Genomic DNA, 26104 nt, shown 5'->3' on the forward strand with positions numbered 1-26104 from the left:
GGGGGGCGGAACCCGGATGCTGATGCTGCCGTATCGGATGAGGAGAAGCTGAGAGAGAAAGGGGAGAGAGAAAAAATAAAACGGTTTTGCGGCCAGAAGGGAGGCTATCCCGTAACGGATTGTGGATGCAAAGAACTTCGACAGACAAGCAGATATTTTTTGAATCGCTTCTGAAGCTACATCTTTCTGTACAAGGACACCGGTGAAGGATGAATCTTGAAACCAGCGGCGGCAGGAGCGCGAACGGGGATGCTGTGATATGTCCATAGACGGCGAGGGAGGGAGAGAGCAAGGGATAGAAGGGAGGAGGGAGGAGAGTACTACGCCAGCTAAATATTGTCATTTTTTGTAGAACCACGATTTATTACAACCATCCAATCGAGCATTTTACATAATAGAGAAAACGATTATTTCTCGAAATAAAAATATATTTTGGTCTGAACAGAAACGCAAGGTGAAATTGTTGACAGACGTTGACTGGAGAATACAGATTGAAAGAAGTGTAGGCTAGTCCGAACGGGTGTGGATAGCAGGGTGGCTGTTTTGACTCTCTGTTCCCCTCTATTTCCTGATACCAGGCCCTGGGATAATCCGAAGAGTGCACCGGATATTGGGAAAACCACCCCTCTGAGGCTAAAACGGAATATTACTATTCATATAGCCTAAAGGGCGGAGCAGAGATAGTTTACATACCAAAATGGGATAACAAGAGGTGGAGGGAGACTAAAATATGTTACGATAATAAGATTCTTTACAAATGCCATTAGTATGTTATTATAAGGATCACTAATGGCAGTAACGGGTGTAGGCTATGGGGTGCAGAATTGTGTGCAATCTAGCCGTTACATGGAGCCTATCTGATTCAATCATTTTTGATAGGCTATTGCAGCTCCTTACATCTATCTGCCTGTACTAATATTAACAATAGGACACATTTATTTGGTATACTGTTAATAATAATTGTAATTCATAATAACTGGCATCATTTTGGACTTCTCAAATATGCACCTGCCAATCTCCCTACGAATTTCTCTCTTCCACTTTCTAACATCCCATTATTTCATTCCTGTTTAGTTAATTCACGGTCGTTGATAATAAGCTGGAGTTTACCGAATTTATATCACGGTAACCGCATAGAAAAAGGCAAGTGCATGGGAGTAGCCCAGCCTAGACGATAGGCCACGAAATTGTCATCACGACTACAACCGCTCTCTCCATTCCTCCCTGTGACAATATCGCTAGGCGTCTGTAATGCTATTACCGTGGAGCCGTTCTACACCGAGGACCGATAGCTATAAATTCCTATTGAAAACAACAGTGATTTGATCTCCTTATCATCATATAATTTCGCCTTCAACGCACGGACATCATGACAAGCAAGGAGCTGTCCGTAGGCCAGTCGGCCCAATACGTCGGGCCTTACCGGTTGGAGAAAACCCTTGGGAAGGGGCAGACAGGTAAGCAATACTTGCACCGCTCCCTTTAAACGCACCATCACGCGAAAAAGCTGCTAATATTAGTGCATGGTAGATGAAAATAGTCATATCTATAGCTATTTATGTATATTAGGCCGAGAAATACAATTGGTCATCTAAAGAGTCCACTCTTTGTGCACCTGAACATTATGTCCTCAGTATTGATATTTGTGTGTATTTGATTGTCCCAGTTGTGGTAGCAACTGACATCAATGGGCCAATATGTCCAATATTATTGATATTGACAAATATCTGTGATCAGTAATGTGAAGCATGCTGTCACAGGTTTTACATGTGTATAATGTTGCATGTAATATTATTGTGAGAGTAGTTGTATGTATGTGTCTACCTGTTTGTGTATGTGTGTATGTCCTTTATGAATGAATCCATGTGTTCTGAGGTGTGGATCTCACTGACAATGCAGTACAGTTGTGGACACAGTCAGGCATAACTTGTTATCTTTCATCTCCTGGTGTTCTGAAGTCTAACTAACTCCAACATAAAGGGTGGTTTCCCGGTCCAGATTAAGCCTAGTCCAGGGCTTCATTCTCTATTGAACGGCCTTTTTAGTCCAAGATTAGGTAGAATTTGTGTCTGGGAAACCGGACCTTTATATTGGAGTTAAATGACCCTCCACCATAGTAAAGTAGGCTACTAGACGGCGGAGACTGGACTAGCAGATTGAACTGATCTATTAAGTGCTGATGTACCAGTCCCAGATTAAGTCTATTCTCTATTCCTGGACTAAACAATAGTTTCTCCACTGAGCATGCTTTTTAATCTAGGAGTAGACTTAATCCTGGTCTGGGAGTCTGGCCCTCGGGAAACTTTTTTAGACCTGTGTAATGTGACCAGTTTACTTGAATTTAAATCGATAGAGAAGACTATAATTGCTTGGTTTATTATAGAGGCTTTGATGAGTAAGTGGTAGACTTATCATATCAGATGTCAATGCTGGAAACAGGCTGGTGTAGCCTTAGTGGATTGAACTGGTTGAACTGTAAACAGATTGATGTAGACTGCAGTCGCTGAATTAGGCCATTAGGTTCTGCATAGTCAAGTCAATATGGTATGTGTGAGGTCATGCTCCACCTGTGTCTCCTGTATGGTCTGGTTCTGGTTCACTTGTTATGAATGAGAATTGAGCTGTGTTGAAAATAAAGGTAACTAAAGCAAACAAGACAAACTCAAAGCTTTTCTTTCTTTCTGCTCTATTTTGCTCTCTCTATCTCGGTCTTTGTCTCTCTCTATTTATCTCACTCTCCCCCCATCTCCTCCTCCACCCTCTCTCTCCCAGGTTTGGTGAAGCTGGGAGTCCACTGTATTACGGGACAGAAGGTGGCCATAAAGATTGTGAACCGAGAGAAGCTGTCTGAGTCTGTCCTTATGAAGGTATGAACCCAGAGAAGCTGCCTGCGTCCCAAATGGCAGCCTATTCCCTACATCATATGTTACTTCTGACCAGAGCATGGGCACTGGTCAAAAGTAGTGCACTTTATAGGGAGTAAGGTGCCAATTGGGACTCAGACGCTCTCTGAGTCTGTCCTTCTGAAGGTCCAGTAGCCTACAGAGAGAGCCATGAGCCTGCTAATATGAATTTGTAGAAGCACATTATATAGACATCCAGCGTGCTGTCGTTACTAATTAAGGTATTGATATACAATATATCATCAGCTTTTTCTTCCTCTTTGGTTCTTCTTTGTATTCTACTTCTGGGTTATTTGAGGTGTGTATAGGCTATGCACCGTGTGTATACAAACTCTCTGTCACATTCATTCACAGACACACTCTCGCTCGCTCTCCCTCTCTCTATCTCTTGCTCTCTCTCTTCCCCTCTTGCTCCTGCTATCTTTATCTCCTCACTCTCTTTTTCTCTCTCTACCTTCTCTCTGTTCATACCTCCTCTCTCTCTCTCTCGATCTCTTTCTATATCTCCAGGTGGAGAGGGAGATAGCTATTCTAAAACTAATAGAGCACCCTCATGTGCTGAAGCTGCATGATGTTTATGAGAATAACAAATACCTGTAAGTATATTATCCTCTTTTCTCACTCTTTCTCCCTCTCTTTCGTCTGTCTCTTGTACTGTACTAAAACTCAATAATATACTGTGTGTGCATGTACAGTTGATGTCTGAAGTTTACATACACTTAGGTTGGAGTCATTAAAACTTGTTTTTCAACCACTCCACAAATTTCTTGTTAACAAACTATAGTTTTGGCAAGTCGGTCATGTGCATGTGTAACAGTTTAGCTTCCGTCCCTCTCCTCGCCCCAACCTGGGCTCGAACCAGGGACTCTCTGCACACATCGTTACCCATCGCGCCACAGCAGAGCAAGGGGAACAACTACTTCTAGATCTCAGAGCGAGTGACGTCACCGACTGAAACACTATTAGCGCGCACCACCGCTAACTAGCTAGCCATTTCACATCGGCCACACATGACACAAGTAATTTTTACCAACAATTGTTTACAGACAGATTATTTCACTTATAATTCACTGTATCACAATTCCAGTGGTCAGAAGTTTACATACACTAAGTTGACTGTTGAAAAATAGAACTGTTGAAAAATAGAACTGTTTGGCCATAATGACCATCGTTATGTTTGGAGGAAAAAGGGGGAGGCTTGCAAGCCAAAGAACACCATCCCAACCGTGAAGCACAGGGGGTGGCAGCATCGTGTTGTGGGGATGCTTTGCTACAGGAGGGACTGGTACACTTCACAAACTAGATGGCATCATGTGAAAGGAAAATTATGTGGATATATTGAAGCAACATCTCAAGGTATCAGTCAGGAAGTTAAAGCTTGATCGCAAATAGGTCTTCCAAATGGACAATGACCCCAAACATACTTCCAAAGTTGTGGCAAAATGGCTTAAGGACAACAAAGTCAAGGTATTGGGTGGCCATCGCAAAGCCCTGACCTCAATCCTATAGAAAATCTGTGGACAGAACTGAAAAGGCATGTGCGAGCAAGGAGGCTTACAAACCTGACTCAGTTACACCAGCTCGGGCAGGAGGAATGAGCCAAAATTCACTCAACTTATTGTGGGAAGCTTGTGGAAGGCTACCCGAAACGTTTGACCCTTCTTATGGCTTGGGGGCAGTATTTCGACGTCTGGATGAGATGCGTGCCCGAAGTACACTGCCTGTTACTCAGTCCCAGAAGCTAGGATATGCATATAATTGGTATATTTAGATAGAAAACACTCTAAAGTTTCCTAAACTTTTAAAAATTATATCTGAGTATAACATAACTGATATGGCAGGTGAAAACCTGAGGAAAATCTATCCAGGAATTGGGATTTTTTTGATGTGGGTATTTTAGAGTATTTAATGGGTTTAGGACCCAGATTGCAGTTCCAATGGCTTCCACTAGATGTCAACAGTCTTTAGACATTGTTTCAGGCTTGTTTTCTGAAAAATGAAGAAGAATGAGACCTTTCTGTCATTGGACTGTAGAATCATGCAGTGCTGGTTTGCGCTCGTGACCGAGTACGCGCCCTTCGTTTTTTTTCCTTTCGATTGAATATGCTATTGTCCGGTTGAAATATTATCGATTATTTAGACAATTGACAACCTGAGGATTAATTATTAACATTGTTTGACATGTTTCAACAAACTTTCCCGGTACTATTATCTTCAAAGGTAAGTTATTGCTATTTCTGACTTTCGTGACTCCTCTACTTGGTTGGAAAATGTTTGTATGCTTTTGTAAGCGGGGCGCTGTCCTCAGATAATCGCATGGTATGCTTTCGCCGTAAAGCCTTTTTGAAATCTGACAAAGTGCCTGGATTAACAAGAAGTTAATCTTTAAGCCGATGTATAACACTTGTATTTTTATGAATGTTTATTAAGACTTTCTGTATTTTGAATTTGGCGCTCTGCAATTTCACAGGATGTTGTCGAGGTGGGTCGCTAGCGGAACGCCTGCGCCAGAAAGGTTAAACGATTTAAATGCAATGCTACCAAATACTAATTATGTAAACTTCTGACCCACTGGGAATGTGATGAAAGAAATACATGCTGAAATAAATAATTATCTCTGCTATTATTCTAACATTTCACATTCTTTAAATAAAGTGGTGATCCTAACGGACCTAAGACAGGGAATTTTTACTAGGATTAAATGTCAGGTATTGTGAAAAACTGAATTAAAATTTATTTGGCTAAGGTGTGTGTAAACTTCCGACTTCAACTGTATGTGTGTGTGCGCGCATCAATGTGTGAGTGATAATTGTTGCTGTACTGAAAGTGTGAGCATATGAACAGGCCTATACAGGACTATGTTCAAGCATGTACACGTCAGATTGCATGAGTGTATGTATTTGTATTTATTTTACCTTTATTTAACTAGGCAAGTCAGTTAAGAACAAATTCTTATTTTCAATGACGGCCTAGGTGGGTTAACTGCCTGTTCAGGGGCAGAACGACAGATTTGTACCTTGTCAGCTCGGGGATTTCAACTTGCAACCTTTCAGTTACCAGTCCAACGCTCTAACCACTAGGCTACCCTGCCGCCCCAATGAGCATGAGTATGAGCATGTACAGTGGGTATATAGTTTGTTATTATTAAATGCTTGAACATATAGCATTTGATCCCTCCCTCCCTCCCTCCCTCCCTCCCTCCCTCCCTCCCTCCCTCCCTCCCTCCCTCCCTCCCTCCCTCCCTCCCTCCCTCCCTCCCTCCCTCCCTCCCTCCCTCCCTCCCTTCCTGTCATTCTCTCTCCCACTTCCTTCAATCACCCCACCTTTTTTCTATCCCTCTCTCTCTCCCTCCCTATCCCCCTCTCCCAGGTATCTGGTGTTGGAGCATGTTTCAGGAGGAGAGTTATTTGACTACCTGGTGAAGAAGGGCAGACTGACACCTAAAGAGGCCAGGAAGTTCTTCAGACAGATCATCTCAGCGCTGGACTTCTGCCACAGCCACTCTATATGGTCAGCCACTACAGCAATATACTGTATACAGCAATATATACACAGCCACTCGATAGTCAGACACTACAGCAATGCAGTATATACAGCAATATACTGTATATAGCGATTAACACTGAGTATTTCAAACATTAGGAACACCTTCCCTATATTGAGTTGCACCTCCCTCAGAACAGCCTCAATTCGTAGGGGCATGGACTCTGCAAGGTGTCGAAAGCGTTCGACAGGGATGCTGGCCCATGTTGACTCCAATGCTTCCCACAGTTGCGTCGAGTTGGCTGGATGCCCTTTGGGTGGTGAACCATCATGATTCACAGGGGGAACTGTTAAGCGTGAAAACCCCAGAAAGGCTTTCCAGGTCTTGAAACACTCAAACCAGGGCTCTTGGCACCTACTACCATACCCCATTCAAAAGCGCTTAAGTCTTGCCCATTCACCCTCAGAATGGCACACCTACACAATCCATGTCTCAGTTGTCTCAATACTTAAAAATCCTTCTCTAGAAGGGAACAACTACTTCTAGGTCTCAGAGCGAGTGATGTCACCGACTGAAACACTATTAGCGGAAAAATAAGCTTCTGATAGGCTAATTGACATCATTTGAGTCAATCGGGGGTGTACCTGTGGATGTATTTCAATGCCTACCTTCAAACTCAGTGCTTCTTTGCTTGACATCATGGGAAAATCAAAAGAAATCAACCAAGACGTCAACAAAAACAATAGTAGACCTCCACAAGTCTGGTTCATCCTTGGGAGCAATTTCCAAACGCCTGAAGGTACCACGTTCATCTGTACAAACAATAGTACGCAAGTATATACACCCTGGGACCAAGCAGCCGTCATACTGCTCAGGAAGGAGACGCGTTCGGTCTCCTAGAGATGAACGTACTTTGGTGGGAAAAGTGCAAATCAATCCCAGAACAACAGCAAAGGACCTTGTGATGATATCTGTATCAGTATCTGAAAAAAAGTATCTGTATCCACAGTAAAACGAGTCCTATATCGACATTTGGCTAAGGTGTATGTAAACTTCCGACTTCAACTGTATACACAGCCTCAATTTTAAATAAATCCATTTAAAACTAGAGAGATTGAGAGGTTAGAAAATAGGTGAAAGAAGAGAACAGACCTGTTTCTCTAACCTGTGTGTGTGTGTGTGTGTGTGTGTGTGTGTGTGTGTGTGTGTGTGTGTGTGTGTGTGTGTGTGTGTGTGTGTGTAGTCATAGAGACCTGAAGCCTGAGAACCTGCTCCTGGATGAGAAGAACAACATCCGCATCGCTGACTTTGGCATGGCCTCCCTACAGGTGGGGGACAGCCTGCTAGAGACCAGCTGTGGGTGAGTACTGTGTGTTCCTGCATGCGGGTGTCCTTAGTGATGTACAGTATGTTTATGAATGTTAAGAATGTTATTTTCTTTCTTCTGAATGATTTCAGATCTCCTCACTATGCATGTCCAGAAGTTATCAGGGTAAGTTCCCTTTCTCTCTGTATGTCTGTGGTCATTGTCAAGGTGCATGCACCTACAATATGTGTGTGTATATACTGTATGATTGAACAGTGAATATATTTTATCCTAAGTGAGTGTAGTGCCGTCTTGTATTGCAGGGGGAGAAGTATGATGGTCGCAGGGCAGATGTATGGAGCTGTGGCGTTATTCTCTTTGCACTGCTGGTGGTAAGAACCTCTTCCTCTCTCCATCTTTCTTCCCCTCTGTCTCTCGCTCTGTAACTCCCCTCTCTCCTCTCCTGTGTGTATAGGGAGCTCTACCCTTTGACCATGACAACCTGCGCCAGCTCCTTGAGAAGGTGAAGAGTGGGGTGTTCCACATGCCCCACTTCATCCCCCCAGACTGCCAGGCCCTGCTCAAAGGAATGATTGAGGTCAACCCTGACAAGAGACTCACGGTACGGGGGAGGAGAGGGGGATAGAGGGGAGGATGGTGGAAGGGAGAGAGGAGAGGGAAGGGGATTATGGAGAGAGGGATGATGATGATGGGGCGAAGGAGAGCCAGACCCTGCTCAAAGGCATGATCGAGGTCAACCCTGAGACTCACGGTATGGGAGAGGGGGAAAAAAGGGTGGGGGGGAAAGACTCACGGTACTGACTAGATGTAGGAGTACCCTGTGTTCTGTTTAGGTAACTAACTGACTGTGTCTGTGTTCTCTTACAGCTAGAAGCAATACAAAAACACTCATGGTATCTGTAAGTACACTCATCCCATTCGACTCTATTTTCTCTACTTTCTCACCCACAGCTGGTATTCTCTGACACTAGTCAGGGAGGCTGGTGGTTAGAGCATTGGTTAGAGCGTTCTGCCCTTGAACAAGGCAGTTAAGCCACTGTTCCTAGGCTGTCATTGTAATAAGAATTTGTTCTTAACTGACTTGCATAGTTAAATAAAGGTTACATTTAAAAAATGTATCAGTCTTCTCTCTGAATAGAAGAATAAAAGAAAGTCAGTTGAGTTGCTTGTGTATGTGACCTTGTTCACGGAACTCTTTACTTATCTGTACTCTCTCCCCTCCATTTGTCTTTCTCTCTCGATCTCTGTGTCTGTATCTCTTTCCCCCTTTCCGTATTTCTCCCTTTTCAGTGGTGGTCGTAACGAGCCGTGTCCGGAGCAGCCTCCTCCCAGGCGTGTGTGTGTGAAGAGGATTGTGTCGCTGACAGAGCTGGACCCCGATGTACTGGACAGCATGCACTCTCTGGGCTGCTTCAGAGACCGGGGAAAACTGACCCAGGACCTGCAGTGTGAGGAGTGAGTACTGTCTGGGGTGCTTTTAGAGACGGGGGAAAGCTGACCCGGGACCTGCGCTGAGTGTCCCTTGATGTGGCCCCTGTAGTGTCACCATTTACTGGTTGCTGTGGAAACAAACTCTTGATCTCTCTCTTAGTGTCTCTGGCACCTCTATTAGAAGTAGGAATAGGATAATTATTTTCTTTCTCTCTTTCTCTCTTTCTCTTGCTCCCTACTAGTGTTTTCCTGCCTCTCTCTATCCTAGTATTTTTCTCTTTGTCTCTCTGGAGAAGTAAAGGTAATCTGACCTTTGGAAATAGGACTTTGTGGAGTATTTGGACAGGGTCCTTCCTCTTCCTATTTTTAATCTCTCTCTCTCTCTCTCTCTCTCTCTCTGTCTCTGTCTCTGTCTCTGTCTCTGTCTCTGTCTCTGTCTCTGTCTCTCTCTCTCTCTCTCTCTCTCTCTCTCTCTCTCTCTCTCTCTCTCTCTCTCTCTCTCTCTCTCTCTCTCTCTCTCTCTCTCCCGACTGACTGACTGCCTGACCAATCTAATCTGCTTTTTTGGCACGTCAAATGTTACATCACTCTGGCAAAGCATAAACATGACCAAAGATATTAACAATGGCTCTTTCTCCTTCTACTGTTGTCCCTCCAACTCTCACATTCACATTATGCTCTAGTTCTAAGTGAACTATTCAGGCTGTAACTATACTACTACAACTGTTTCGTTATTGTTAATAAAACAATTATATTCTGGTCAGATATTAACCCCAGATATCGCAACACTCTTTTTCAATCCCTGAATGTCTCTTACGATCTCTCGCTCTCTCTCTCTTGTTTTCCAAGAGACAACCAGGAGAAGATGATCTACTACCTCCTCTTGGACAGGAAAGAGCGTTACCCCAGCTGTGAGGACGAAGACCTGCCGCCCAGGAATGATATAGGTTAGAAAGAAAACCTTTAGACAACATTGGTAAACCTTTAGACCACATATATTAGAAAGGAACAACATTCCTAACCTACACTTATTGGACACTCTGATTTCTCCAAAGTGTCCACCATGTGTTCTGAGCACTCCCAGAAATATTCTATTCATTTTCAATTCTAACATAACATTCTAAGAAATAATTTGGAACATTATTTTTCTAGCCAACTTGGACTTACTGATAGGTATCTGTGAAGCTAGCGACAATAAGCAACATCTGGCGATTCTGTTTCAAAATAAAAGAGCTGCAATTAAACTTTTCAAAATAATTGTCCTGTGACAAAATTTTACAAAAAATTCATGTTGGTCTGCAGTTTTTTTGGAAACATGTCCAACATGTCAGCATCTCAAAACCTCCAGACAAAGCACCAGTGCTTTATTTAACATAAGTTAGAGGTGCTTTAACCTTTGTGTACCTCTGAGACCTGGATTCTAACCTTTCTAAGGTCTCCCAGCAGATCCCCCTAGGAAACGGGTGGACTCTCCCATGCTGACCCGTCATGGCCGGTGCCGGCCGGAGAGGAAGAGTCTGGAGGTGCTGAGTGTGACGGAGCAGGGCTCCCCCACACCCACGCGCAGGGCGCTAGACACCTCCGCACACAGCCAGAGGTTAGACATAGATACACTACCGGTCAAAAGTTTTAGAACACCTACTCATTCAAGGGTTTTTATTTATTTTTACTATTTTCTATGTTGTAGAATAATAGTGAAGACATCAAAACTATTCTTCAAATAGCCACCCTTTGCCTTGATAACAGCTTTGCACATTCTTGGCATTCTCTCAACCAGCTTCATGAGGAATGCATTTCAATTAAAAGGTGTGCCTTTATTAAAAGTTAATTTGTGGAATTTCTTTCCTTAATACATTTGAGCCAATCAGTTGTGTTGTGACAAGGTAGGGGTGGTATACAGAAGATTGCCCTATTTGGTAAAATACCAAGTCCATATTATGGAAAGAACAGCTCAAAAAAGCAAAGAGAAACGACAGTCCATTACTTTAAGACATGAAGGTCAGTCAATACAGAAATTTTCAAGAACTTTGAACCTTTCTTCAAGTGAAGTCGCAAAAAACATCAAGCTCTATGATGAAACTGGCTCCCATGAGGACAGCCACAGGAATGTAAGACCCAGAGTTACCCCTGCTGCAGAGGATAAATTCATGAGTTACCTGCCTCAGAAATTGCAGCCCAAATAAATGCTTTACAGAGGTCAAGTAACAGACACATCTCAACATCAACTGTTCAGAGGAGACTGTGTGAATCAAGCCTTCATGGTCAAATTGCTGCAAAGAAATCACTACTAAAGGACACCATTAAGAAGAGATTTGATGGGCCAAGAAACAAGAGCAATGGACATTAGCAACGGACCAGTGAAAATTTGTCCTTTAGTTTGGAGTCCAAATCGAAGATTTTTGGTTCCAAATGCCGTGTCTTTGTGAGACGAGGTGTGGGTGAACGGATGATCTCTGCATCTGTATTTCCCACCGTAAGCATGGAGGAGGTGTTATGGTGTGGGGGTGCTTTGCCGGTAACACTGTCTGTGATTTATTTTGAATTCAAAGCACACTTAACCAGCATGGCTACCTCAGCATTCTGCAGCGATACGCCATCCCATCTGGTTTGTGCTTAGTGGGAGTATCATTTGTTTTTCAACAGAACAATGACCCAACACAGTGACGGAAAAGCAGCCAACAAGTGCTCAGCATAGGTGGGAACTCCTTCAAAACTGTTGGAAAATAATTCTAAGTGAAGCTGGTTGAGAGTAAGCCAAGAGTGTGCAAAGCTGTCAAAGGCAAAGGGTGGCTATTTGAAGAACTCACATACACACACACTCAGGTCACACATAAAGACACACATATGCACCATATATACAGTGTTGTGAAAAAAATATTTGCCTCCTTCCTGATTTCTTATTTCTTTGCACATTTGCCACACTTAAATGTTTCAGATCATCAAACAAATTTTAATATTACACAAAGATATCTCAAGTCAACACAAAATGCAGTTAAGTGATAGCTTTTTTCCCTTAATTAAATTATCCGAACCTTCATAGCCCTATATGACAAAGTAATTGCCCCCGCTTGTTAAATTTCACTAGCCACACCCAGGCCTGATTACTGCCAGACCTGTTGAATCATGAAATCACTTAAATAGAACCTGTCTGACAAAGTGAAGTAGGCCAAAATATTTCAAAAAGCAAGACATCATGCTGCGATCCAAAGAAATTCAGGAACAGATGAGAAACAAAGTAATTGACATCTATCAGTCTGGAAAGGGTTACAAAGCCATTTCTAAAGCTTGCAGTGCAGGCCTCACTTGCCTAAGTTAAGGTCGGTGTTCATGACTCAACTATAAGAAAGAGACTGGCCAAAAATGGCATCCATGGCAGTTCCAAGGCGAAAACCACTGCTGACCAAAAAGAACAAAGGCTCATCTCACTTTTGGCAAAAAACATCTTGATGATCCCCAAGACTTTTGGGAAAATATTCTGTGGACTGACGAGACAAAAGGGGCTGCTTTGCTGCTTCAGGACCTGGATGACTTTCTGTGATTGATGGAACCATAAATTCTGCTCTCTCCCAAAAAAATTGTGAAGGAGAATGTCCGGCCATCAGTTCGTGACCTCAAGCTGATGTGCACTTGGGTTCTGCAGCAGGACAATGATCCAAAACACACCAGCATGTCCACCTCTTAAAAAAAAATAATTGAAGGTTTTGGAGTGGCCTAGTCAAAGTCCGGACTTTGAGATGCTAGTTAAAATCCGATTGAGATGCTGTAGCGTGACCTTAAAGGCGGTTCATGCTCGAAAACCCTCCAATGTGGCTGAAATGAAAACAATTCTGCAAAGAAGAGTGGGCCAAAATTCCTCCACAGCGATGTGAAAGGCTCATTGCCAGTTATCGCAAACGCTTGATTGCAGTTATTGCTGCTGAGGGTGGCACAACCAGTTATTAGGTTTAGGGGGCAATTACTTTTTCACATAGGGTTCGGATAGCTTTTTCCCTTAATAAATAAAATCATCACTTAACCCAAGTAAACACAAAATGCAGTTATCTTTGTGTAATATTTAAATTGGTTTGATCAGAAACCTTTAAGTGTGACAAATGTGCAAAAAAATAAGAAATCAGGAAGGGGGCAAATACTTTTTCACAGCACTGTGTGTGTGTGTATGTATGTATGTGTGTGTATTATATATATATATATAATACACACATACTTTGTGTTGTACTAGTGTAGCCTGTTAGGGGACCATACTATGTGTTACTGTACCAATGTTGTCATAGAAAAAACATAATTTCACATGTGGAAAATCACATAATTTCACATGTGAAAGTTCCACATCATTTCACATGTGAAAGTTCCACATGTTTTGCACATGCAAAATTCTATTTCACATGTGAAACCATGTGGTTTTGGAACACTACACATGTGGTGATATTTCACAAAGTTTCACGTGGATTTTCACGTGATCATATAACCTTTCACATGATGACCTGCAAATGAAAAGTTAATAGGATGTCACAAAATTGCTGCAGTGGTTTCCACACTTGATTACATTGTGTATGGTTATTTAAACAGTAATTATTTTACAACAGGTCCTCAACTGGGATTTGTACTCACGATCCCGTGGGTCACAGTATTACAATCTTCCTGTTACACCACATTGTCTGTGTCAATGACTGATTTCACATGTATTCCTACATTTTGGATTTAAAGGTAAATCTCAGTTTTGTATAATAGGGTCAAGAAAAACGATTATATTTATATTCAGGAGTAACATTAATACAGAATAATATACCCCACCAACATTAGACAACTATACAGAAAACCCTGAAATTGCTGAAAGAAGTAAATTATATCAATGATGAGAGAATAGTCAGATAACTAAAATAGCAGTGCAGATGACACTCTATGTGCAGAAATGTATTATAGGTAATGAATGTGTATGTGACTTCTTAGACTGCTACAGACTCTGTGGTGCAGCAGCAAGATCAGCGTAATCCAGAGGTTGTGAGTTCAAAACCAATCTTGGGTCATATTGAAAAGTCAGTACTAAGTGAATATGTCAAATGTAAGCATTTTGTCATTGATGAAAGATTTGTACACCTTTTTTTATTACACAATTTAGCTTCACAACGTACCACTTACCTTAAAACCCCCATACCATTTATTTACTTCCCTTTAAAAAAAAATGTGAAGCTGAAATTGAGCTGACATTTTTACATGGATAAAATTAGGCACATTAGATCAGTTCTTCACATGTATTCAATATAGAGTTCACATGCTAACACCACCCTTTCACATGTGAGAAGAGTAAAATGTTTTTGCCTCACATGTGAATTGCAGATTCACAAATTTGCACTTTCATGTGTAAACAGTTTTCACTTGTGAAAATCAAACTCTCATATGAGGAATTGCATTTTCACATGTGAAAAACTTTCACGTGAAAATCGAATTTGCACTTTCACATGTGGAACACTTTTAAATGTTGTGACGTGTAGTTTCATTTTATCACATGTTGCCACATGTTATCACATTAACTTCACATAAGATCACGTGAAATTCATGTGTTTTTTCCATAAGGGAGACTATGCTATATGTTACTGTACCAGTGTTATCTGATACTAGGATTTTTGTCCACCAGGTCTCGTTCAGTCAGTGGAGCTTCAACAGGGCTCTCATCAAGTCCTCTCAGCAGTCCCAGGGTAAGTCACGCTTGGCCAACTTTTTTACAAATGGACACACATTTACACTACCTGATTGTTATTGAGGTGGTTCTACTGAAGAATTTATAAAATACCATACCTGTAATATCAGTATATTTTTGTACAGACTACCTTTTGTTCATGGTGAAATGTGCTACTGCACATCTACACTACTGTGATTTGATTGTGTTTCTCTGTACTGAAGTGTGATTGTAACTGTTCTTCTGAGACTGTCCATCACCCTCATACTGTCCCATTCTGAGCCATTACCCATAACATCGATACTCACACACACCAATAGTAAGGGCCTAGAGGAACACTAGAGACACACATACACATTCCAAATAGAGGCACACAAGAGAAGAGGCACACATTGATAAGATCACATATTAGCCATCAAATTGAAAGGGTCTCTGGACCTTTATTCAAAATGGACGCTATTACATTTACATAATAAGATGAATATCAGAATATTCATTTGATAAATCCCTACAATTACAAATGCAAGTACAATCAGAAGTCTATAGTATATTCATAAATCATAACTCATGACCATTGCTCTCTTCATCTTTCCTTCCCTCCTTCCTTCCTCTCCATCCCTCTGTCCTTTCTCTTCCCACGCATCAGAGCCCAGTTTTCACTTTCAGCCAATCAGAAGTCACCTCCGCCTCCACCACCCACTCCAAAGACCCCAAACCAGGAAGTTCCACCACTCCCCGGCCGTCACAACGGACGACCGTGCCTGACCCCAAAACCCAGACTCTGCCCTCCAAAGGGCTCTCCGATCGCCCTCACCTCCAGTCCATGAAGTCACTACCTCTCCAAGCTCCCCCCTCTCCGTCCCCCTCACCCATCCTCTCCCCCATCCCTCGCTTCTTTTTTTTCCCCGCCCCCTCCGTCTTTAAGTCAGTCACTAAGAACATCTATCCTAACTCTGCCCCTGTGCCACAGGTCACCCCTCAGGGGTCTCCACTCCCCACCCCCCTGGGCACCCCCGTCCACCACCCCCAGCACCCCCCGCCCACCCCTCCCTCCTCCTCCTCATCCTCCTCCTCCTCGCGGGCGGAGGGAGGCGGCGGGGGTGTGGGCGGGGGCGGATCCCTCTCCCTAACCCCGCCCTCCAGCCCTGGAGGCAGCGGGGGGATGGCCGCCAGTAGCTCCGCCCACTGGAGGACACGTCTCAACTCCTTTAAGAACAACCTGCTGGGATCGCCACGCTTCCACCGACGCAAACTGCAGGGTAAGAGAGAGAGGAGGGGAGTGTGTGCAAGCTGTAGTATGAGAGTGGGACGGGTTATTGGCAAACTGCAGGGGGAGAGAGGTCAATTCTATTTCAATTCAGGAATTTGGCAATTCAATGTATTTCATTTCATTTGGAGTCAAAACAGATTTGGGCCAAACCTTGATGTTTGGATATCGAAAGTATACGATATAAACAATTATATGCATTGTGATTCATATTTTCAATGTGTACATCAGTAGTTAGTGTCTTCAGAAAGTATTCATATCCCTGGACTCATTACACATTTTGTTGTTACAGCCTGAATTAAAAATTGATTAAATATATTTATTTGCGCACCCATCTACCAATAATAACACATATTGACAAAGTGAAAAAGTGTTTTAGACATTTTATTCAATTTAAAAGAAATATTCACACCCATGAGTGTTGTAATCACTGCCAAAGGTGATTCTGAGTCCTTCTGGGTAAGTCTCTAAATAGATTTGCACACCTGGATTGTACAACATTTGCCTATCATTATTTTCTAAATTCTTCGAGCTCTGTCCAATTAATTGTTCATCATTGCTGGACAGCCATTTTCAAGTCTTGCCATAGATTTTCAAGCAGATTTAAGTCAAAAATGTAACTCGCCCACTCAAGAACATTCACGGTCTTTTTGGTAAGCAACTCCAGTTTAGATTTGACCTTGAGTTTTATGTTATTGTCCTTCTGAAAGGTGAATTCATCTCCCAGTGTCTGGTGGAAAGCAGACTGATCTAGGTTTTCACCTGTGCTTAGCGCCATACCGTTTCTTTTTTTTTTATGCTCAAAAACTCTCCAGTCCTTAAGTATACCCATAACATGATGCAGCCACCACTATGCTTGAAAATATGGAGTGGTGCTCAGTAATGTGTTATATTGGATTTTCCCCAAACAATACTTTTTGTAGTATTACTTTACTTCCTTGTTGCAAATGTTTTGGAATAATAAAAAAAAAATTCTGTACAGGCTTCAATTAGGTTAGTATTGTGTAGTAACTACAACGTTGTTCATCCATCCCCAGTTTTCTTCTATCACAGGCATTAAACTCTAACTGTTTTAAAGTCACCATTGGCCTCATGGTGAAATCCCCTAAGCGATTTCCTTCATATCCGGCAATTGAGTAAGGAAGGATGCCTGTATCTTTGTAGTCAATCGGTGTATTGATACACCATCCACAGTGTCCTTAATAACTTCACCATGCTCAAAGGGATATTCAATGTCTGCTTTTTTAACCCATCTACCAGTAGGTCCCATTTGCGAGGCTTTGGAAAACATCCCTGGTCTTTGGTTGAATCTGTGTTTGAAATTCACTGCTCGACTGAAGGACCTTACAATTATCTGTATGTGTCGGGTACAGAGATGAGGTAGTCATTCAAAAATCATGGTATAAACACTATTGTTGCACACAGTGAGTCCATGCAACTTATTATGTGAGTTAAGCACATTTTTACTCCTGAACTTATTTATATCAGGTTAGAAAGTGAGACCCAGATGCAGACATTGTCGAATTAACAATGGTTTAATAATCCAACAGGGGCAGGCAGTAGACAGGTCAAGGCTGGCAGGGGTCAGTAAACCAGAGGTGGGGCAACGGTACTGGACGGCAGACAGGCTCAGGGTAGGCAGAGGTGGGGCAAAGGTACAGGTCGGCAGGCAGAGTGGTCAGGTAGGCGGGCTCAGAGTCAGGACAGGCAAGGGTCAAAACCAGGGTGGCGAGAAAAAGAGAGACTGGGAAAAACAGGAGCGAAGAACAATCGCACTGGTTAACTTGACAAACAAGACGAACTGGCAACAGACAAACAGAACACAGTTATAAATACACAGTGGATAATGGGGAAGATGGGCGACACCTGGAGGGGTGTGGAAACAATCACAAAGACAAGTGAAACATCAATGTGTGACAATTTAGGCTTGCCAAAATGAAGGGGTTGATTACTTGAGTCAAGACATTTCAGCTTTTAATTTTGTATTAATTTGTAAAAATGTCTAAACATAATTTCACTTTGACACTACGGGGTGTCGTGTGAAGGCCAGTAAAACAAAAGATATTTAATTCATTTTAAATTCAAGCTGTAATTCAACAAAATGTGGAAAAAGTCAAGGGGTGTGAATACTTTCTGAAAGCACTGTATATAGGATAGGCCATGACAGCTTATACATATGAATTGTGTAAAACAGTATGTAAACATTATTACGAGTATGTGCATATTCTGTTCTCAAAGTAGCCACAGTCTCTGCTACCATTGCAGAAAGACCGTAGTGTACTATACGGTGCTCAAATTAATTAGACAGATTGGTAATTAAATCAATGAAACTGAACCTCATCAAGTGGTGTCATCAAATTTTTACTTCCCCCTCTCCAGTCCACTCTACTTTCTCCCTCCCCACCCTCTCTCCTTATTTTTCTATCTTTCCTCTATATATAACTCCCCCATCTCTCCTTTCTCTCTCCATCTCTCTCCTTTTGCTCTCCTGTAGTTCCAACACCGGAGGACATGTCCAGTCTAACTCCAGAATCAAGCCCAGAGTAAGTAGATAATTCTAGACATACACAGTTGGTCTATCTATATCCGTAAGAATGACTGTCCTGCCTGTCATGTAAAATGCTATCTGCTAGCCTGTAGCACATTTCTATGCTGCATGTTTAGGTAACACTTTAAATCAACTTCTAACTTTAAATCAAAATACTATATGACTGTTATTTCTGCCTGGCAGGCTGGCCAAGAAGTCGTGGTTTGGGAACTTCATCAGCCTGGAAAAGGAGGAACAGATATTTGTTGTCATTAGAGACAAACCGCTTAGTTCCATCAAAGCTGATATAGTCCATGCCTTCTTGTCTGTGAGTATCTCTGTCTATTCTCACTCATTCTTCCTCTCTGTCTCTCTCTGACAACTCTCTCCTCTCCTCTGTACCTTCCCCTACTCGGTTTCAGTGAAAGGCCTTTACAGCCATGATACAAAGATACACAACCACAGTCATAAAACATAAACAATTAAACATAGATGGAAAGCTTGTAAAGCTGTTTCCACCTCTGTTTCCAATGCTGTGTTGTTACATTACATCTGTCCAGATCCCGTCCCTGAGTCACAGCGTCGTCTCCCAGACCAGCTTCAGAGCAGAATATAAGTCCTCTGGTGGCCCCTCCGTCTTCCAGAAGCCTGTTAAGTTCCAGGTGGACATTGCCTTCTCTGAGGGAGAGAGGGACAGAGAAAAGGAACGAGCCGAGAGGGAAGGAAAGAGGGAAAATGGCATCTACAGTGTGACTTTCACCCTCATATCAGGTAGTGGTTCCCAAACCTGTTTGTGTTACAGTAAGACTTTTTGTGTTCTTGCAAACAACCAAGGGGCAAATCCTAACTTTCACTTAAGACGTATTGTCACTTCGTTATGCATTTGATTTCAATGGGAGTAGGATTTTCAAGAGAGAATGTGCCTTAAGCGGAAAGTATGATTTGCTTGAAGTTACAGTTTAATTTAGTCTATGATACATTTATTGGCAAAAATGTGTAATCAGTGTTTGGTAACTAATGTTTGGCATGATTTGAGCCTATAATATATCCCCAACATATACCACAAAACTGTCCAGACAGTTAACAGAACTCATTATACATGTAGGTAATTAATCTAAAATATTGATGCGGGGCAGTGTATACCTTGACTGAGTGTTTGTCTTTTTCCTTAGGTCCAAGTCGCAGGTTCAAGAGAGTGGTGGAAACGATTCAAGCCCAGCTACTTAGTACTCATGATCAGCCATCTGTGCAGGCACTGGCTGGTGAGTCTCCTCACGCACACACACACTGTTTATATCTCTGTCTTCATCAAACTCATGTCTTTTTATATTTTTCTCCCCAGATGAGAAGAATGGGCAGCTGACCTCGCGTCCGCCCAGCACCCCGACCCGGCAAAACTCCCGACGTTCGGAAGGAGGCGGGGACCGGGGCGAGAGGTGTGACCGTGGTGACGCAGGGATTGGGGGCAGTGGGAGCGTGCTTCAGAGGAGGAGCTCGGGCAAAGACAAGACCAGACTCCTTTCCTCCAACGGGACACAGTCCCAGCCCTGAGGGAACATTCTGGAAACAGACAACAGGATAGGACAGATAGAGAGAGATGACCCTAGAGAACAACACAGACAAACCCCCTCAGACTACCACTATCACCACTACCACCGTCACATCTACCAAACCACCTGACCCAGCAATCATCATCACAAACCACTGCTTCAACCTGAAACGGGCCCAACAAGATAGTTGGCCACCAAGATGGAAGAAAGAAAATAGCGGATGAGAGTAAATGTCACTCAGTGTGTCACTCGGTGTCACTCAGATTAGCTTCAGAACAGAAGACAAGATCAGAAAAATGTCTAATTGTACGTTTGAAGTACAACACATCATGCAACTGTCAACAACAATATGTAGCCAGTAAAATAAGCGGGCAGACTTATATGGGGAATGGCAGGCTCTGAATGGTTAAAGGCTAAAAAAAAATGTTTTGTTAAGTTATCTGGTCTACAACCAATAAGATGAAAACCATTGTGAAAATTCCGAAATAATATCAACAATTATAACAGTGTTTCCCAGTTGACGTGGATCCACTTTTAAGTTTTACCTAACATCGCTTTTTGGGACAGTGAGAGTGAAATATTACGGGTCAAGTCAATTCAGTGGATATCAAGGAAACAGACAGGTTGGGTCCTTTCACTGGATTCTCATTAACGATAAGTTACGAGAACAGAAACATGGTAGAATTTAAGATAATGATGAGGAAGACTGCATCAAAATCAGAATGAAGCGTCCAAATGCATCTTTGCATCCAAGTAGCTCCAAAGATGTCAATACAGCTATTTGAACAAAATAAAGACAAATATCTGTTTTTCTTTATAACTAAGCACCACAATTGTATGATTCCTAAAATGCAATTGAAACAAACTTATGAAAACCATCTTGCCTTTAAATGAGGATTAAGCAACAGATATCTCTACAGATATCACCCAAGTTGAAGAAAAATAACAGACGAGGCATGGAAGAAAGTCTCAACGCCCCCACTACAACTGACATCTGGAATATGTAGAGATTTCAAACAGATAATGGAACGATATAACTAGAATCATTAGAGTAATACTATGAATGGAACCCTCAGCAGATCCTCTGAATGATGAGCTCTGTTCACTTCAGTCCAATGGAAGATGAAGAAGATGTAGTTCACAGGAAGTTACCTTCATCGGTTGTTTATTCCAGGAGGACTGAACCAAGCACTCCACATACATTATTGTTTTCTACAGAAAACAACCAACCCTCCCTCCTCCCTCCCTTACATTCACAATATGGCCGACATGGGGCACTGAATGATGCGGCTTTTGAAAAGGCCCTAAACTGACTTGTTCTGTTAAGAGAGCAGAGGGTGGTGAGGAGGTGGAAAAGCTCATTTCAAGAAACAAAAAGAGACTTTGACTTAAGGATGACAGAGAGAAAAACATTGAAACGGCTGCACACTCATTCCCAGGAGAGGAAAGGAACAGACCACACAAAAATAATGAAATCCATTTAGTTTTTTGTTTCCTTTCACCTTTTGTTTATGTGATTTGAGCACAAATGAGTTTGATGTTTGCCGCCAACAAAATGGAGATAACGCTAACCAAGTGAATGTCAAAAACAAACACTATTGTGACAATATTTATTTATTTCATTTTATGTCGTAGATTTATTTAATATTTATTTATGTATTTATTTGTTGATTTATATATTGCAAAGAGGAAATGTAGTGGAAAGGGAAGATGCTGACAAAAATAGAGGGGAAAGTTCTGTTGGAATATTGGAACAGCATTGAAACTGACAAAATGGCTGCTGTAGTTGAAACCAGATTGAACCCTCTTTTCCAGAGCGAGTCAGAAAACAACCTCTTGTCCATTCATTCCTCAATGTTTTAGAAACCAATGCTGCAAAATTTCTTCCAGCTCTTTTTGATGTCTTTATTGTTGATTTGTCTTTGTTTGGTATAATGAAGATTTCCCATTTAAAGCAACAAAACAAAACTAATTTTAAGAAATGAACCAAGGATAGATTTGATGCTTTGGGAATTTCTGGGATGGCAAAAAATATGAAAATCTTCCATGAAGTAAATAAAAAATTATCTCATAGACACTTGAAAAAGCAGAGAGCAGGAAAGGGTAGGGATAGTAATCTCTAATTCCTTCTCTGTCATATTCTGCTAGAATGTTGTTACTTAAGCGTACAAAGATATGGACACACCACATAAAAACACTGACTGAGGGCCCAACACCACGTGCAGAACACAAGCAGTATTCACATACACACGGACCCTCCTGTTCTTTCAGAGAAAAAAAAAACTATTATAAATTTGACCTTAAAATTGGAATGCACTGTCCTAAAAGACACAAAACAAATAAAGTGGTTTCCCCCTACCATCCCTTCGCCCTTGGCCACTGCCATGCCCCCCCAACCCCTTCATTACGACCCCCCTCATACCCCTTCCCCTTGCACAGAGCACCAAAAGAAAACACAAGTTTCGTTCTAGTCGCTCCCCTAGTCCCTCCCTAGTCCCTCGTCGTCACCTTGTTGTTTCATGCCACTACCATTAAGCACCTATTATCAGTCTCACCCTGCCTCACCATTCCTTGGCTGTGACCACAGCACCAGTGACTAAGAATCACCGCTGCAAGTTATACCACGTCCCCATCAGCCATCATCACACTTCATATCAGTCGGAGTCAACACACTGCTACCGTAGGAAACAACTGCTTGTACAGCAAACAGGGCGATTATTGTAACTCTTTATTTATCATACTCTGTGTCTATAACAGCTGTACTGTATACTTAATTGGTGTGAATCGGCCATTTACCATGAAATACGAAAAGAGTGGGAGGCAGTCTTCCTCGATTTCCTTGCCTAGGGCTCGTCTCGCTCCCCTTCCCCACAGCAAAGAACATGGTTATTTATTGTTGACTTTAGTAGCTCACCTCTCATTGTAGCTCACACCCTTCACTCAAGGCCTTTTGGCAGGAATCATGTACCCATTTTCCTACTATCGTGACGAACCGTACGTACTGTACTGTGCTGTCTTGGATATTTTCCTTTCACATAGTCCTTTCCAGCATGGTTCCAGGAACTATTGTGAATGTGTAACCAGGCTAGCCGAGCTAGTCGCCAATGAAATGCTGCATGACACTACTCGAAAGCAATGTGGCCCCGTAGGTGATGATGACAGTGAATGTTTTTTTTACTGCATTAATATAGGTGGATCCAGCACCGTCCTGCACAGAATAGTAGTAGTAAGAGTTTGAATCGCCAGGAATTTGTTTGAGCGCCTTAAGATGATGCGTACGGAGGGAGGTACATGTCTGTTATATTTGCTCGACCTGTCAGTGTGTGTCCCCGGTGTCTGTGAGATTGTGTGTGCACGACTACTCAGAGCCCTCATCCTCCCCCACGCCACATTCTAGGTCAGAGGTCAGGGTCATTTGAATGGGAGATAGATGTGACACAAGACCCACGACCCCACAGTCTTTAATTTTCCATTACCCTGTGCTAAAAAACAGAGTTAGTGGGAGACCGTGTTACCCTTACCGTTTGTATAGGTGGGGTAGGCCTCCCTGCCCAGCTCTGTTGCTTCACGTTTAAAAGAGTTTGGCTTCTATTGGTTTCAATTGGCGTTGTTGAGGCCAGAGGGCCTGGACGTTGCTGTTACTGAGAGATTTGACACCCCGCCTTGCCTCGCCTGAAAACAAAAACTAGGGGAAATGCTTGCTGGAGACACAACTAGAGCGAAACCCTTAGACATTCTGTGTAAATAACCGTTCAAAGTAAACGATGGGATGAGGGGAGCTGTTTCAACCCCATTGTGGGTGAATCTTACTGCAACCACCCCAACTCCCTCCTTGCCCCCTTCCTACACCCTCATCTCTTCCCCCTCTATCTCTTCTTAAACCCCCCCACCCTCTCATCCAGATGAAAATACCTCAACCCAACCCCATCCTTATATAATCACACCCCTATCCATTGTATACAGTAAGTATGAAACCATATCTTGATTCTTTATTCACACTGTACTCACAATATGATTATTGTCATCATTATTGATCATTCCAAGATTGTAAAATTGTAATCCCCCCTTCATACACAGTAGAACAAAACAATTCGTAAATATTTAAAACAGTAATGTGGGGGGAAAAAACATGATGAGGATGATTATATAAGAAATGTCTGTATTATATTAAAAAAAAATGAAAGTGCACTATTATGATTATTATTATTGCCTGTGATAAATAAAGAACAATAAACTACATCAGAAGTAAAGAAACGGTGCCTCAATTCCTACTCTTCTATTAATTAGGATTACTGACCATAAATTGTGATCAAACATCATCTGCGTTTTGTTATGGTTGAACAGAATAATTTTCTTTAGCAAAAATAGTATTTAAAGATAAATATATATATATATATATATATATATATATATATATAATATTGCCAAATGTAGACTATACCGTGTAGCAACAGGACAGATCCCGGGTCTGTTTTTTGGATGTGTAAATTGATTGATCATTTACTGTATTGACTCGCAAAGGGTGTAAATACACTCGCAAAGGGTGTTTACCACGTGCCATGTGACAAAAAAAAGATACAGGGTTGTGAGAGTTAAGTCATCCATGTATGTGGCTCTCTGGCGCCACTGCCCACCTACTCCAGTCTGTTTTCACTGGAAATGACAGGAGTGGTTGAAGAAAAAAAAGAGATTCGGTGTTTGAATAACTTCTTATTTGGTGTGCTTTTATGACAAGACATTTCAGGATTAAACAGGTATTTATATAAAAATTGTTGCTATCCGTGTTGTTTTTCTTTTGTGCGTGGTTTCCAGTGTGCTTGGATACACACATTTAATTCCTGCACCAGCAGCTGTGCTTTTGTTGGCTTTTGTGTGTAGCGAGCGATGGATGTACGATATTGAATGAACCCACCATTCGTTCTAGGGACGCAGAACCACGGTTGGGGAGCACCGGATGACTTTTTGTAACGGATTACCGTTACAAAAACAAAACGGTAATTGTAATCCATTACCAGCAAAAACATTGTAATCAGATTACAGATACTTTTGAAAAACTAGATTACTTTTTCATTTCAAAAGGGATGTTTGCGAAACACTTCTGTTTTTTCAATGCCATCCAATTCAGCATTGAAAAAAGGCGCATATGTAAGTTTGTTCCACCTGGGCGAGTCTGACCACAAATCAGAGACCACTATGAAACACACCAAACGTGTTTGATGGAACGTGGGAAAAGAGCAGGAATAGGCGTTTGTAGGCTACAGTCCATGTAAATCACAGTGCTGCTCTCATTTAGCTATTTGCGCCTTACAGATTGTGGTTATTGTGGGATGGCTGTTCACACATCTAAATGTGAATCCAATAATGGTTGAATTCAAGAAATATATAATAAATATATATGTATATCCACAAATATTGACCACTAAGACCGCCATACTCCCATTGACTATAATGGGGAATCTTGCTTTCTAAAAACATTATCTGCCTTGAACTTGAAGATGTAGACCAGGGCTCTCCTACCTTGTTCCTGGCAAGCTTCCCTCCTGTAGGTTTTCGCTCCAACCCCTGTTGTAATTAACCTGATTCAACCTATCAACCAGCTAATTATTAGAATCAGGTGCACTAGATTAGTGTTGGAGTGAAAATCTAGAGGACAGTAGATCTCCAGGAACAGGATTGGAGAGCCCTGAGGTAGTCCATCAGTAAACTATTTTATGCAACTGTACGGTCCTGTTTCTATAGTGATGGTACTGTAGTTCTAACTGTAATTTCCTGTTTAATAGATGATTGTATGTGACTCTGGTCCTGTTTCCATAGCGATGGCAGAAGCCATCTGTGACTCTAGACTACTAGTAGAGTGAAATATGTGAATGTGACTAAGTAGAGCAGGTTATTGTATGCAACTCTGGTCCTGTTTCCATAGAAATTGCGTAGGCCCACCAGG

General features: G+C 42.0%; 1 protein-coding gene across 11 annotated transcripts; it reads left to right on the top strand.

The window, feature by feature from the left end:
* LOC110521020 (serine/threonine-protein kinase BRSK1) lies at window positions 1–24417 on the top strand. 11 transcript variants are annotated; one of them, XM_036968883.2, is made up of 19 exons: window positions 1–1457; window positions 2773–2867; window positions 3414–3499; window positions 6273–6413; window positions 7631–7747; window positions 7846–7879; window positions 8017–8085; window positions 8169–8315; window positions 8582–8613; window positions 9005–9169; window positions 9995–10092; window positions 10580–10742; window positions 14778–14838; window positions 15466–16078; window positions 18581–18629; window positions 18818–18941; window positions 19174–19387; window positions 19786–19875; window positions 19956–24417. In XM_036968883.2, the coding sequence occupies exons 1-19, from the start codon at window positions 1370–1372 to the stop codon at window positions 20162–20164; spliced, it is 2595 nt and encodes an 864-aa protein (XP_036824778.1). In that variant the 5' UTR covers window positions 1–1369; the 3' UTR covers window positions 20165–24417. The 11 variants fall into 11 exon arrangements, with proteins under 11 accessions (XP_036824778.1, XP_036824779.1, XP_036824782.1 ...); XM_036968884.2 differs by having other exon boundaries at window positions 19174–19384; XM_036968887.2 differs by having other exon boundaries at window positions 15790–16078.
* The last annotated feature ends 1687 nt before the right edge of the window (window positions 24418–26104 follow it).

This window comes from Oncorhynchus mykiss, chromosome 4 (assembly GCF_057628025.1).
Source record: "Oncorhynchus mykiss isolate SJ-2025 chromosome 4, ASM5762802v1, whole genome shotgun sequence".
Classification (NCBI taxonomy): domain Eukaryota; kingdom Metazoa; phylum Chordata; class Actinopteri; order Salmoniformes; family Salmonidae; genus Oncorhynchus; species Oncorhynchus mykiss.

What these genes read in the sequence shown, in the direction of transcription:
- LOC110521020 (XM_036968883.2), top strand. Translation starts at nt 1,370, where the DNA reads ATGACAAGCAAGGAGCTGTCCGTAGGCCAGTCGGCCCAATACGTCGGG. An exon ending in TTCTCTTTGCACTGCTGGTG is followed by an intron (nt 8,086 to 8,168) that starts GTAAGAACCTCT and finishes CTGTGTGTATAG; the next exon opens with GGAGCTCTACCCTTTGACCA. An exon ending in TAGTCCATGCCTTCTTGTCT is followed by an intron (nt 18,942 to 19,173) that starts GTGAGTATCTCT and finishes ACATCTGTCCAG; the next exon opens with ATCCCGTCCCTGAGTCACAG.